We start from the raw sequence: 14647 nt of genomic DNA on the forward strand, positions 1-14647 counted from the left end.
ACATGATTTAAGAACACAAAATAACCTATAATTTTGCAGTTTATGGTACAGATTACAAAAAAAAAAAAAAATCATCAGCCAAGTAAGAGAAAGAATCATCAAATAAGTAAGAATTATAGATCCCAAGAACCTAGAAAGTAGAAAAGAAAATTTTAAGCTCACGAAATTATTAGACTCATTTTCAATGGATGATGTCCTGTTCAAAGAAACCATTGTTGCTCCCTCCATTCTTGAACACTTTTAATCTATCAATTAAACAATCATCTGAATTACAACAAAAAGGTCCAATATGAAACCCTGATTAGGAGACATGGTAGTATATATAAACCAAGGTCATAGTGGGATAGAGTTGAATAAAAATTATGTATCATGAACATAGACCTATTAATGTAAAACAAAAAAGCAACTGAATATACAAAAAAGATTAATTCAATTTTACATTGGTTTGAAAATATTTTTAATATATGTTTGAATGCTCATTCAAGTCTAGCAAACAAAAGAAAATGACAAACCCATTTTATAATTGTCTTTCTTTATTTCTTTCTTCTCAAAGATTGTTAAATGTGAAGTACTAGCAAATAGAAAGTGTCAAAAAAAAAAATGGAAATTGTCAAATTGCTTGTCTTAGAGAAGCAACGTGACTAATAAGCAAGGCTACACATTACATGTATAGCCATATGCCTTTTAGTTCTACCTAATTTTAGGCATTATTTACTGATTAATGCTATAGTAAAAATGTTAAATAATCATGCCTTTTAGTTCTGTCTAATTTTAGGCATTACTTACAGATTAATGCTATATGAAGAATATAAGATAACCTGATTTCAAAACCATGTTTATTTGTGCAATTAGGAAAGAACACACACTCACACACATGACTACTGTATCTAACAAAGAAAAAAATACAAAAAATATAACAGCAAAATAATGAGTCTCAACTACCTGACGCATGGCGTCAGGGCTGAAAAACTAGTATATAGATAACTTATAAAAGGATGAACATGTTTTGGGCTGGACCCTCACATGCCTGTTTGGCTTTTTAGTTAGGATGGAACATTGAAGTGTTTCGAAGATTGGGTTTAGCTCAGGGTGTGAACGGGGCTAACAAAACCAAAAGGTTAACGTTCAAACCTTTTTATTTATGTTAATAAGTTTGAAATTGTATTTAAATTTGATTTGTTTATTGACAAACCAAATTCAAACAACTTTTTATTAAGTCGAATTCCAATGAAACTCGAATAATTTGAATTTCTTAGATGAAGGTTTCAAATCGTGTGCTAATTGAGCCAAATTTAAATCAAATTTGGTTAATTATCAAATCAAACTCAAGCGTAGTCTTACACAACTAACCATAATTCAACTATCAAATAATTTGGTCTATCCTTAAGCTGAAGTTGGGAACATAGATTGGCTTGGCATTGGGGTAAACGCATCTATAATTTATGGGCAAGGCTTGAACTCACACTATATAGCAGTCAAGAATTGCTTTCGTTTCCTGCCTTTTCTGTCGTAAATAATTGAGTATTTCAAAAGGTATTGTTCCACATTGGAAAACCAAAGAGATTTATAATCATTTTATAAGGTTTAGCTTCTTATTGGATTGTATTCAGTTGGTAACTAGTGTAGGAAGTTGAATTGGGAGACTATCCAGTGCCCTCCCCTGCACGTTTTCCAATGGTGTCTTTCTTGAGATCTATAAATACCAGCCAGTATTTTATCCATTTTGCAACGTAATGCTCTTGAGATCTATAAATACCAGCACTTCTAATTTAGAAAGTACGCTCGCAACACGAAACTCAGTTAAACTTTCCAGACAGCTCATTCTTTCTTTCTTCTTCTTATCTTCTTTGCTGGACTTATTCAATACATGTTGTTTTTGTTCTTTCTTGTTTATAAGAAGAAGGTTTTTTTAATTTTGAGGAAACATTTCAATTTTCTTAATAATTTTTTAGAACGGTACTATTTAGCATGACTCAACCTTGTTCAAATTCCGTCTCCAATTTTGTTAGCATTGTTCGAATTATTTTTCAATAATCTATGAAACCATGGTCTCCGACAATGTTAGCACATGGCCTCAATCATCAGCATTAGTTGTAGTCACACTGCCACTCGCTAAGCCTTTTCCAGGCGCCTCTAAGATTGAAGTTTTCGCTAATGAAAACTTCAAATAAATGGCAAGAACGTGTACAGTCATTGCTCGACATCCTTGGAACTACTTATGCACTAATTGATGCTCAATCTGCTGCAACTACGGATGCTAAATCACAAGAGTCATGGCAATATGCCAACAAAATATGTCGATATACTATTTTACAAATACTTTCTAATGAATTGTTTGACATATACTCCAGTTGCAGGGAAGGCAAAACTATTTGGGAAACTCTGATAATAAAGTTTACCACCGAAAACACAACCAAACAAAAATTTATCGTAGAAAAGTACTACTAGTGATAGATGACCAACTACAACTAATTGAAGGCTGAAATCATAGAGTAGCAAATGTTACTTGAAGATTAGAAAAATGAAGACTTCAATTTGCCCAAGAAATTTGTTGTAGGCATGCTAATTGAAAAGCTGCTAGAATCGTAGACTGGTCACAAAAATAACCTCAAGTACAAGCAGAAGAAGTACACCATTGAGGAACTTGTGAAATATATCATTATTGAAAATTCCAACAGGAAGGAGTTAAGAGCTGCCAAAACTAAGGACATGACCCTCAAAGTCAATCTGGTACAAAAAAATAATAAAAGCACGCTAACAAGTCCCAAAGTCACAAGCCCAATAATCCCATATTTCGTTTGGATTAGTTGTTTTTGATAATGTATTTCAAAAATTTTACTATAGTTGTATATGTGAAAATTTTTTACTGTAGATGGTTAAGTGTTTTTGAGAGTATTTTTAGGGTGTTTTTGAGAATATATTTTGATGTATTTTTAAAATTTACAATTTTAATGTGGTATTTTTAAAATTTAAAAAAAAACTTACCCTCCTCCACTACCACGACAACCATAACCATCAGCATCAGCATCACCATGTTAAGGGTGGTTGCTTCTCTCCATAGAGCCAATGATTTTCTTTTCCAGTCCTGCCACGATACCAACAGCCGAGCATACTCCAACAGAAATATTAGGTAGTTTGATCATTTTGCTTTCACATATTTTGGCATCAATGTCTATCGTCTTTCAGTTTGATTCTGTATATTTAACCTTGAGGATTAACGCACTACACCTACCAAGAAAAGAAAAGGGGATTGAATTTGAGGCTATGATGATTGATGATTTCTCTGGCATTGAGAAAAGTGGCTCAAAGCTTGATAGGGCAACCAGAAGGCAAAATTGGGAAAAAGCTTACGTGGATTTTCTCTTCCTCCATGCAACCAGATTTTGCAGCCATGGTGGTACACTTTCTCCTTGTCCATTTATTATAATAAATCTAAGCCTCATATTTTCTTTTGCTTTTGCTTTCTGTGCGTGAATTTGTGGAAATTGAGGGGAGGGGAGGGACAACGGGGAAGGGAGGATGAGGGATGAGAAAGAAAGGGAAGGGAGAGGAAGAGGGAAAAAGAGGTAAGAGAGAAGAGGGGAGGGATGACACTGTGGTGCAGCAGTGAGCACTACAAGAAAACTGACTTTTCACGACGCCAGAAATATGCTGCAAAAAGTCCAAAAACCGCCGCGAAAACCTTTTTGCGGCACAAATGCGACAGAATTAAATTGTGCCACAAAAGTAGCCGTTACAAAAGAAAACGGCACAATTTTTCAACATGTCGCATACATTTGCATCACTCTTTGTGACGCCAATTTGAGTGTCACCACTCTACTTGCGGCACAAAAAATGCGCTACAAAATGTCCACAATGTCATGCGACAAAAACTTGCGTCGCAAAAAAGTCACCAATATAAAGACCAGAAATCAATTTTTTCATGGTACAATAATTATCATGCTCAAATATCCTAAAATCGAATATTATAACAAAATATAGTTCCACAATACACTAGAATAAAGTACCATACATTGTTTTAGTCAAATTCTACAAACTTTATCATTTAATATTGTTCGCTCCAATTACAAGATGTTTCATATATTCCAAAATGTGCTTGTCTTCAAAAGTACAGCACTTCATCATACATCTCTCAAAAACATCTTCATATCTCCCAATCCGCATGCTTCCAATGTACCATCAAGTCCAGGGCTGCAAAGTGTATTCTATTAGTCCCCTGCTCATATAACCCCAGCCCATTAAGCATGAAGAAAACGTTAATATAACAATAGATACTGAAACGGAATTTGTAATTCAACCTTTTCACAGATACTGAAAATTAAGACCACTTCTACTACATTATGTCCCCTAAATAGCTGGCTAAATCTTAACAAAAACAGCTCGTCTTCCCAATCATACAAATACTCAATGGAAAACTTGACAGAATAGAGTTATTTCCAGAAACTTTTCCAGTACCTCAAGCAAGTCGTTTGCAAGTAGTCCTGCTCCTTTTCTTCTTTGTATGATGGTTCTGGTATAACAAAAGACTAGTCAATTAAATATCAACAAGGAGCTCACGCACAAATAGTCATCAACAAGGAAGTCATGCAAAATTCAATATCAACAAGGAACTCAGCAAAATTGGTCTTCTATAGAAGGACCAACTCAAAGTACGCATACTATACCTCAAGAATATCAGCAATTGAAGAAACTTTTTTATTCATTTCACACTTGTTTATTTCAGCATCATTTGTTCCAACTTCCCTGTTCATTCTATCACCAACCTGTTACATTATCAACAAAGTGTGAAGAAAAGAAAATCAGGCCATAGCTGCTGATATTTCAGAGAGTTTGAACACAAAATCGAATTGTATGAATTAATATACAACCTCTAATGAGTCCGAAATTTGAGATTGTTTTGCTGCATTCATTTCTCTTCTTTGGAGTGATGCCAAGTCACATGTGGATGCCCTCTGGAGGAACAAAGATCAATAGTAACTAAAGCAATAAAAAAATTAGAAAAACTATAATATTTAACCAAATAGTTATCCCAAACCATTCTTGCTTCAAATTGAGCAATCAACTCCTCCTTAAAATCTGCCAATTTCGAATTCATTTCTTCTCGTAGTTCACCACGTATGATTTCCACTTTCTCATTCACTGCATCCTCAAATGCTTTCTTTTGTCCAGCATTCATGTTATTTGACATCCTATACACGTCTTTTGGAGTCGCACCTACCCCATAAGTTCGAAGACGGCCTGGTTTTTCAGGTCCAAGAATATTTTCATAGAGTATATCTTTCACAAAATTATCATCCCTGGATGTCTCTGGCAGTTTTTGTATTTCCTCATTCATAGTTGCCTAAATTGAAAAACAGACAGAAGAAAGAATTATTTATGAAGTAAAACCAATAAAAAGTGACTAAAAGCTATTCTTACAATTGTTTGTGAAGTCAACTCATCCATTTGTTTTCCTTGTCTTGAATGAATAAAAACGTCTAGTTTCGAAGGCTCTTTTCCAGTTTTAATCCGAAGCTGCCACATATTCAATGTACAAACTAAAGTGTTAATATTTCTAAATAAGACTATGTTCCAGAAAAAATTGCTAGAAACATAAGCATTAGAATTTAATATACCTCTTCCCTGAGGTTCACATGATCTTTTCGCCCTGTTCGATGTGGCATCTTTTGTTTTTTTCGATTCTTGCTATTAATCTTGCTTTGCTTCTAATTATGTACAAAACAGAAAAAGGTAGTTAACAACACATCAAAATCATAATAGCACTAGAATTTAATTCAAAAGCAAAAGAGATGTGACAATAAATACATGCCTTGACATCTTCTGAGCTCCAATAATCAACCAAAATAGGCCATTGATCCTCCTCAACTCTTGCAGGACAGTGTGCTAATAGCCATGACCTGTGCCTCCTATAAGGAGTGAAATACATGCTCTTGACTTTTGATTTCCAATTTCTCCACAATTTGCTGACCCTTATCATTTGTACTTTCTTGCATGTATCATCAATATTTGTATTTCTCTATCAAAAATTACAAAACAAAAGTTTAAACATTCACAAGCTACAAGATTGTATGAAATAAAAAGAAAAAAAATGTTGCTAACTTTGATAGTGAGTCAAAATACCTTAATATCTTCCCAAAATCTCTCCTTAGATCCTTCAGGCATGTCATCATTTTCAATGCGCCTAAACACTCCATTGTTCATAGTTTTGTTTTTTCCTTTTCGGATTTGTAAAAGATAAACCCCTTCCTGCTTTTGGGGGCTTATCGATACCTTTTTACAAGGGATCGATATGTGGATTGTGCTAGGAAACTATCTTTTATGGGTTTTATTAAAACTATGTCGTTTTTATGTAAAAATTAGGAACCGTTGTGAAATTTGCAGCACAAATTGAAATTTGCTGCTTATTTACCGCACTTTCTCCTTGTGCCACAGCAAAAGCGTTGCAAAAAGCCCGTTTTCTTGTAGTGGAGGGAGGTGGAGTATGGAGAAAGGGAGAAGTGGTGACAGTGGTGGGTGGTGGTGGGTAGAGGTGATGGGTGAAAAAAGAAAGAGGGTATAAAATTTTTGTTTATTTTATTTATTTAATTTTAAATATATTTGAAATTATGTGTGTTTTTAAAGTTATTTTTGGAGTTATATTTGAAGTGCTACTATATATTTCAAATACAAAAATAGTTTTTGAGAAATTTACTCATTCAAACAGAGCCCCAACTTCAAGAAAAGGAGGGGCTATTGCTACATTTGTAGAAAATCAGGACGTAGATATAGAAACAGAGGTGACAAAGCAAATGATAATTCTCTTAAGGTTAATTTAATTGAAGGAAATGAAATAATTGTTGCAGTCATCTTTCAAGTAAATATTGCAACAAATGTGAAAGAATGGATGGTAGACTTTGGGGCTACTCAGCACATATATGTAAATCGAGAAACATTTACCTCTTATACTCCAATAGAGGATGATGGCCTACCTTGAAGAATCAAAATTACTAAAATTCTGGGTAAGGGCAAAGTGCTCTTGAAACTCACTTTAGAAAAAACTTTGGTTTTTAATGATGTAGTGCATGCGCCAAACATTTGGATAAATCTTATTTTTGTAGCCTTACTTGAAAAAGTTGGGGTGAAAGTGTCATTCAAATATGACAAAATTGTAATGACAAAAAATAATGTGTTTGTGGGCAAAGGTTATTGTGACCACAGACTTTTTGTACTCAACATTTTCTATGTGATTAATGAAAATGCCTTTTTTACTACTTATATCGCTGATTCAATTTCTTTATGCCATGTTAATATTAGTTATATCAAGAAAATACAATCCTGTGGCCTAATTTTTGGTATTAATAATAATGTGGATAAATGTGAAATATGTGCAAAAACTAAAGTAATGAAGAAAAATTGGGTATCTGTCCAAAGAGAAATTGAATTATTAAATTTAATTTACACAAACTTGGATGATTTATAACAAACTATGACTAAAGGAGGTAAAAGATTTTATGTTACTTTTATATATAATTATTCTAGATATACCAAACTGTACTTATTTAGAAATAAAGATAATACTCATAATGCTTTTTTATCTTATAAGTTTGAAGCAAAAAATCAACTTAATAAGAAAATAAAAAGAATTAGAACTGACAGAGGGGGCCAATATTTAGCCTTGGACAAATTTTGTGAACATGAAGACATAATACATGAAATAACACCTTCTTATTCATTAGAATCTAAGAGGGTAGTTAAAATGAAAAATAGAACACTAAAAGAAATGGTGAATTTCATGTTAGTAAGTTCTCATGCTCTCAATAATTTGTGGAGAGAAACTATATTATTTGCATGTCAAGTACAAAATTGGAATTCACATAAAAAAAAAAGACTAGCAAAAAACCTTATTAGTTATGGAAAATTATAAACTAAATTTAAAATATTTAAAAGTATGAGGGTCTCTTGCTAAAGTGTTATTACCTAAACCTAAAAAAAGAAAATTAGGTTCTAAAACTTTTGATTGTAAGTTTAATGGATATGTTGAACATAGTGCTATATATAGGTTTCTTGTTTTAAGAAATAATATACTTGATTGCAACACCATTATTAAAACAAAGAATACTGAGTTTTTTGAATATATTTTTTCACTGTCTAATAAAATTTCTCATGCACCTGCTAAAATAAATAGAGAAATAACTTCTAATGAGGAATTGAGAAGGATTAAAAGGCCAAGAAAAGAATTTTCTTATGGAAACAATTTTCAAACTTATCTTGTTGGTAATGATGATTCAACTTATTTTGATGCTATTTCTTCTTCTGATTACAAATTTTGGAAAGAAGTAATTAAATCTAAAATCGATTCTATTATGAAAAATAAAACCTGGACTTTGGTAGATTTACCCTTAGTGCAAAACTTATTGGTTATAAATGAATTGTTTTTAAAAAAATTTAATTCTGATGGCTTTAAAGAAAAATACAATGTTCATTTAGTAGCAAAAGAATTTTCTCAAAAATTAAATATGACAATTTTGACACATTTGCATCAGTAACAAGAATTTCCTCCATTCATATTTTATTCGCTTTGTCTTCTATCCATTAGCTTTTTTGTTCATTAGATGGATGTTAAAACAGCTTTTTTAAATTATGATTTCAGAAAAGAAATATGTCTCAACCTAAGGGTTATGTTGTATCTAGACAAGAAAATAAGGTTTGTAAATTAGTCAAATTTCTTTATTGTGAGGACTCGCAAAATTCTCCTTGTTTTATTTTATTTTATTCTATTTTATTTTTCAGCGTGTATTTTCCTTACTTTCAATCAATTAATCATTTAATTTTCAGAGATTCTATAAGTGAGTATCGTTTTTAAATCACTTTTTTTTTCTAGTATAAGTGCGTACATGTTAAGTTTGAGGTGCATTATGGATGTGAGATCTTGGATTCCTAATGGTCTCAAATAAATTAAATATGGATAATTATAGTAGCTATTGTGTGAAAAATGTATTTTACCATGTGTTTTAATTTTCAAAGAGTATTTTACATACCAAAAGTGAAACATTTAATTGAATCATTAAAATCCTATTTTCAAAACTAAACCTTTAAGTTTAAATTAAATTCAACCAATTAATATTTTCGTGATTGTATGTGCATGCATGCATGTTTAGTACGGGGGTTCGAGTGATTAGTACCTTGGGTTAGTGTGCTTAAGTTTTAATTAAACTAAATTAGTGCATTAAGTGGATATTAAGTTAGTAAACCAATGGGTTAATTACATTGGATCAAGTAGAGTTGTAGTGTTGGGCCTTTAAGTTTTAATTTCATTAGAAGCCTAAGCCATAAACTCATTAATTACCCAAGCCCATGACCCATCTCTTGTTTTGCTTTACTATTAATAGACTTAGCTATTAGGTTAGTAGGACATAAGACAAAACAAACAAAGCCAACACCAAGAACAAGCTGCCGTGAGCTTGGAGAAGAAGAAGGGCAGCATCGGGTGAGCTAGGGGAAGAAAGAAGGAAGGAAAAAAAGAAAGAAAGAAAGAGAATCATTGGGGTTCATCCAACCTTGCTTGCAACCAACCAAGGGAACTTTGTTGGAGAGTTGGAGCTCAAGGATACATCTCCTCAAGTAAGTTTCAGTCACCAAAGCTGGACGTTGGTTTAGCTCATGAAGTTGTACTGATTTTGTTTCTTTTGGTGAATTGATGACCAAGTTTGTGTTATATGATGAATTGTTGGATTAATTTCTGTGTTTCATGCTTCAAGAGAATCGGCCAGCTAGGGTTATGATTAAGGATTTGGGGTAAACCAGTTTCCTAACTCTTGATTCTTGTGGTAAAACTTATGATTGATGATTGGAAGTTGAATCTAACTAGCTAGGAACTGATTTGAATGGCTGGAAATTCGTTTGATTGGGTGGAATTTAAATGAACTTCAAGTATTCCTTTTCTGTCAAGATTTCTGTCCGAAATTAGTCTGAAAATTCGAACATGTTGGGAGCTGAATTAGCCTTAGCAAAAACATAAAAGTTGTAGAGAATGATGTTTTATAGTTTCCTGCAAATTTTCAGCTCAATCGGAGCAACGTAGCCTGTGAAAAGATCGAAATACCCCTGCTGCCCTGTTTCTGTCCGAAAATGAAAATCAGCCTCTGTAAGTGGTTAGTTTGACCAGGAATATTACCGAATTGGTTGATGATGTCTTCTTAAGAATTATAGCCTTGTATCTTAGCTTTCAAATAGCTTTGGAATTACCTGAATTGGAGTTGTGTGTGCTGAGATATGAGTGAATAAAGCAGGACTGCTAGTTGATTTCTGCAGTGAATTTCGAACTGGAAAATATGGAGTTGTTTTGGTAAATTTGACCTAGTTAGGGTGAGAACTGGACTGAGTGGTCTTCATGAAAGTTTTAGGTCTTTGTCTTAGCTTTTCAACGCCTCCAAGAACGCCTTAAACGGACTTTGGTAGCCTGCGATATGCCCATTTAAAGGTAGTACAGTTAATAAGCCGATTAGTTGGAACTTGGTTCTGGGAATTGGGAATTTGACTAGGTTACACTGGAATTTGGACTAAGTGGTCTTCATCAAAATTGTATCCCTCTATCTTAGCTTCAAAATGGTATAAATTACATCCTAATCCGATAAGCGTAGCTTCAGATGTGTCTGTTACGCAAAACCCGTCAAATCTGTCTTTTGTTAAACTTCATTTCCGCACATGTTGTTAGCTTGATTTTTGTACTTATATGACTTTGAGCCTATGGAATGGCTATTGAAATGAGATGATATTGTGTGTGACTTTAGGATTGATTGAGGAAAACAATGAAGCCATAAATGGCTGAAAAAATAGGTAAATACAAAGGGCGTGTTGCCCAAATTTTTGCTCGAGAGCTAAGTTTGTATTTGAATTTGTATATTTTCGTTTGGCAAATACTATGACCATTTTCCATCTTAAAACATGATCCTTCTTCAATTGGAAACTCCAAATGTTTACTTACTCTTACCCAAATAAAAAGGAGTGGTTTAGGGTTTTCTTGGGTATTTTATCCTCCCTTTTACATGAATTTCATTAAGACATTTAGTCTATAATATCTACTTGAATATGAGATGATTTTGAACCATATAAACGATCCTGAAAACAGTATTTCTTAGCCTATCTAGTTGGATTCCGACTTGTCTTTGGTTCAAGTGTTTCCATTGGAAAATTTTATAACCCTTTTGAGTTGGGTTTTACGTTTCGACTATGAAACCCTAGTTATTTTTGTCCACGGGTCCAAATGTCCTCGTTTCACTTTAAAGTCTTTTATACGTTCTACTCTTGATTTCACCTAATTGTTTGTGTTAGGTGAGCTGTAATATTCTTTCTTGTTTAATCTTAGGTTTTCTTGGTGACTAAAGATAATATCCGGAAGGATATTTTGCACGTTGTTTTGCGTATATAGGTGAGTGTTCCTTGTTTGTTATATTTCCTTGACTTATTGGCTTGTTATTATTGATTGATAATGTGTTAAGTGCTTTCAATGATTGTTAAAACGAGTTTTCTAGGCGAGTGTGTACTTTATCGCACTCAACCTAAATAAATGTGAAATTTTCAATGATTAAATGATTAAATGCTAGTTGCGCATGAATGTAAGCCGTTTGGCTGAACTAGGCCCTGCCCTTCGTTACCGATCAACTTGAGCCAGAAGCGGACTCGGTCGGGCGATATGGTGACCCTGGGTGTGAACGTTGGTATACTCGAGTATTACCTTGTAGGTTGGTGGAGCTTGGCCAACGTCCAGGAGGGGGTGAATGAAATGAAACGAACGAACGAACGAGGGTTTTACTTACAAAAATGCATTTTCAAACAATTGGAGGAATAAGGAGAAATGTCAGGAGAACGAATGAACGAACGAAAACATGGCTCCCTGTGAGCCCGTATCCTTTTAATGAATGTGTTATTATCGCTTTCCATTGTAAATGTTTCTTGAATTATTGATACTCTATGTTTAATGTATTGGATTGATTGTTTGGTTATGTATTCGGAACCTCACTGAGCTTTTAGCTCATCCCTTTAGTTTTGTTTTCCTTAACAGGGAAGGCGAGCCAGGACGGGAGTTTTGGATAGACTAGCCTAGACTAGTTTCTTAGTTTTCTTTTGTAATGGTTCTCGCCCTAGTGCTTGGCACGGGTTGGATGTATGAAGAATTGAGAACCTTTGTAAATTCGATGTTTGTACTCTAATGTACATAAGTTTTGCGTTAAGTTTTGGATTGTCATTATATTTATTCCTGTGTTTTATTTCGATTTTAATTGAGGACTGAAGTGAACGACTGAGTCCCGGCGAGAGTTGGGCAGGCGGTCCGCCGAACCCTCTGGTTCGCCTTAGGGGGAGGTGGGACTGTCACATTTATGGTCTGAAACAAACTTCTAAACAGTGGTATGAGAAATTTGATCAAGTTTTGATAAGAGAAGGATTTTTATCTATAGAAGTGGATAAATATATATATACTAAAGTTATAAATGAACAATATGTGATGATTACTTTATATGTGGATGACATACTTATATTTGGTACAAGCCTAAATATTGTTAATAGTACTAAATATTTTTTTTATCTTCTAATTTTGATATGAAAGATTTGAAGAAAACATAAATGATATTGGGTGTTAAAATTGTAAAGAGAGGTAATGGTATAATGTTGTCACAAGAACATTTTTCAGAGAGACTTCGTAGGAAGTTTGAAAATTTTGATGTGACACGTGTGAGCATTCCTTATGATGTTAACGCTCAATTAAAGAAAAATAATGGTCACCCAGTTGCTCGGTCTAAATACGTTTAGATTATTGGGAGTTTGATACATTTGATGAATTTCACAAAATCTGATATAGCTTATACTGTGTGTAGACTGAGTAAAATGCTCACAATTCCAACCATGAGCATTGGTTTGCATTAGTTAGACTAATGAAATATTTGAGAAGTACCATGAATTATGATATCCTACATTGTGGATTTTTCACTATATTAGAGGGGCACAGTGATACTAATTGGATGTCTGATTTAAATGAGATAAAATCCACTAGTGGTTATATGTTCACCTTTGGTAGTGATTGGTTAAGAAATTTCTTAGCCGATATTCCTTCAACTAAGGATATATTGCCTCATATGTCCATACATTGTGATTGTCAAGCGGCAATTGTTATTATTAAAAATAAGTCCTATAATTACAAAAGTTGACATATGAAATTGAAACAAGATGTCATAAAACAGCTATTTAGAAATGGAATAATTTTCATTGATTTTGTGATGTTAGAGTTAAATTTAGCCAATCATTTGACTAAGACTGCAAGAAGAAAATTAATCCTTCAAACTACAAGGGAAATGGGACTTAGGCCAAACAGATATCAATAAACATGGTTACTTAACCTATGTGATTGGAGATCCCATAAAATAGGTTTATATGGATAATAACAAGTCAATAGTGATTGTAAAGCATTTCGAATTTTAAGTCCCTTTTGAGGTGTGTGCTTTGACTGCTAGTAGCTGTGAAATTAAGTTTATAACTCTTAATGAATTCATATTCCTTTGGGATGGTGTATCTAAGTAGTGTACACTTGATAAATTTACCTATACGAGAGTGGAGTGGGTCGCTCCTATAAGATTTTTTTGACCAAATCTTTAGAGTTCTCATAAATAACTAGGTAGGTGCATGACCTAAAAGCGCAAAATAGTATTGAACAAAAGGTATTGATAAAATCTCTGTCACACATCAAGAGTTATTGGTTCATAAAAATTCATATTTGACCAATAATTTTGTAGGTCATGCTCTGTCAGTATAAGTTTGGGTTATATTCCAAAAGGTACCAAACTAATTACATTACACCCAAACAAATCCAACAGATTATTTTTTTATATACTTAAACTTTTGTCTAAAATGTTTTGAAATAGGAAGGAGATCATTGTAAATAATTAGTATTTCAAAAGATATTGTCCCAAGTTGGAAAATAAAGAGACTTCCAATCATTTTATAAGGCTTAGCTTCTTAATGGGCTTGTATTAAGTTGGTAATTAGCATAGATTCGCACGCATGTAAGGGGATTTAAGTTGGGTCTATCCAGTGCAAACTGATGAATCTGCCTCCCCCCTGCGCGTGCGTCATGAGGCCTATAAATACCAGTCACTAGGCCATGCTTAGTTTTACTTCTATTCCATTTTGCAAGAGTTTTCCTAGCTGAAGTAAAGCTTAGTTCTATTCTATTTTGGAAGAGTTTTCCTAAACTATACGGATAAAGTTTTGACTCTTTCCACTTGATGATAAAGTTTTATCTCATAACAATATTTCTTTGACTGAAAATCTCCAACATATCTTTCATGAGGCCTATAAATACCAGTCACTTCTAGTTTAGAAAATACATTCACAACACAAAACTCCGGTTGATCTTTCTTGATAGCTCATTCTGTCTTTCTTGTTCTTTCTATTCTCTCTTCTCCTTCTCTACTGGATTTATTCAATAATTGCTGTTCCTGTTCCATCTTGTTTACAAAAAGAATGTTTGTTCAATTTTGGAGAAACATTTCAACCTCTTAAAATAGTTTCTTAGAATAATGTTATTTAGCACGGCGCAAACTTGTTCAAATTACGTTTTCAATTTTGTTAGCATTGTTCAGATTATTTTTCAACGCCTTCTTCCTGGGCGTGGGTA

At 33.4% G+C, this 14647-nt stretch overlaps 1 protein-coding gene and 1 long non-coding RNA gene across 2 annotated transcripts; one reads left to right on the forward strand and one right to left on the reverse strand.

Moving 5' to 3' along the window:
- Positions 1–3940: 3940 nt before the first annotated feature.
- LOC113729010 (uncharacterized) lies at positions 3941–6201 on the reverse strand. Its single transcript, XM_072077546.1, has 9 exons — positions 6121–6201; positions 5810–6016; positions 5616–5705; positions 5419–5514; positions 5036–5341; positions 4869–4952; positions 4665–4763; positions 4456–4510; positions 3941–4191 (listed from the first exon to the last, which is right to left on the reverse strand). Exons 1-8 carry the CDS (start codon positions 6199–6201, stop codon positions 4457–4459), a joined length of 1017 nt encoding a protein of 338 aa, XP_071933647.1. The 3' UTR covers positions 3941–4191; position 4456.
- Positions 6202–9411: 3210 nt separating this feature from the next.
- On the forward strand, positions 9412–12230 carry LOC140037265 (uncharacterized). The gene is made up of 3 exons (XR_011841184.1): positions 9412–9600; positions 11345–11407; positions 12041–12230. It is a non-coding gene; the product is annotated as an uncharacterized lncRNA (long non-coding RNA).
- Positions 12231–14647: the final 2417 nt, after the last annotated feature.

This window comes from Coffea arabica, chromosome 2e (genome assembly GCF_036785885.1).
Source record: "Coffea arabica cultivar ET-39 chromosome 2e, Coffea Arabica ET-39 HiFi, whole genome shotgun sequence".
Lineage (NCBI taxonomy): Eukaryota > Viridiplantae > Streptophyta > Magnoliopsida > Gentianales > Rubiaceae > Coffea > Coffea arabica.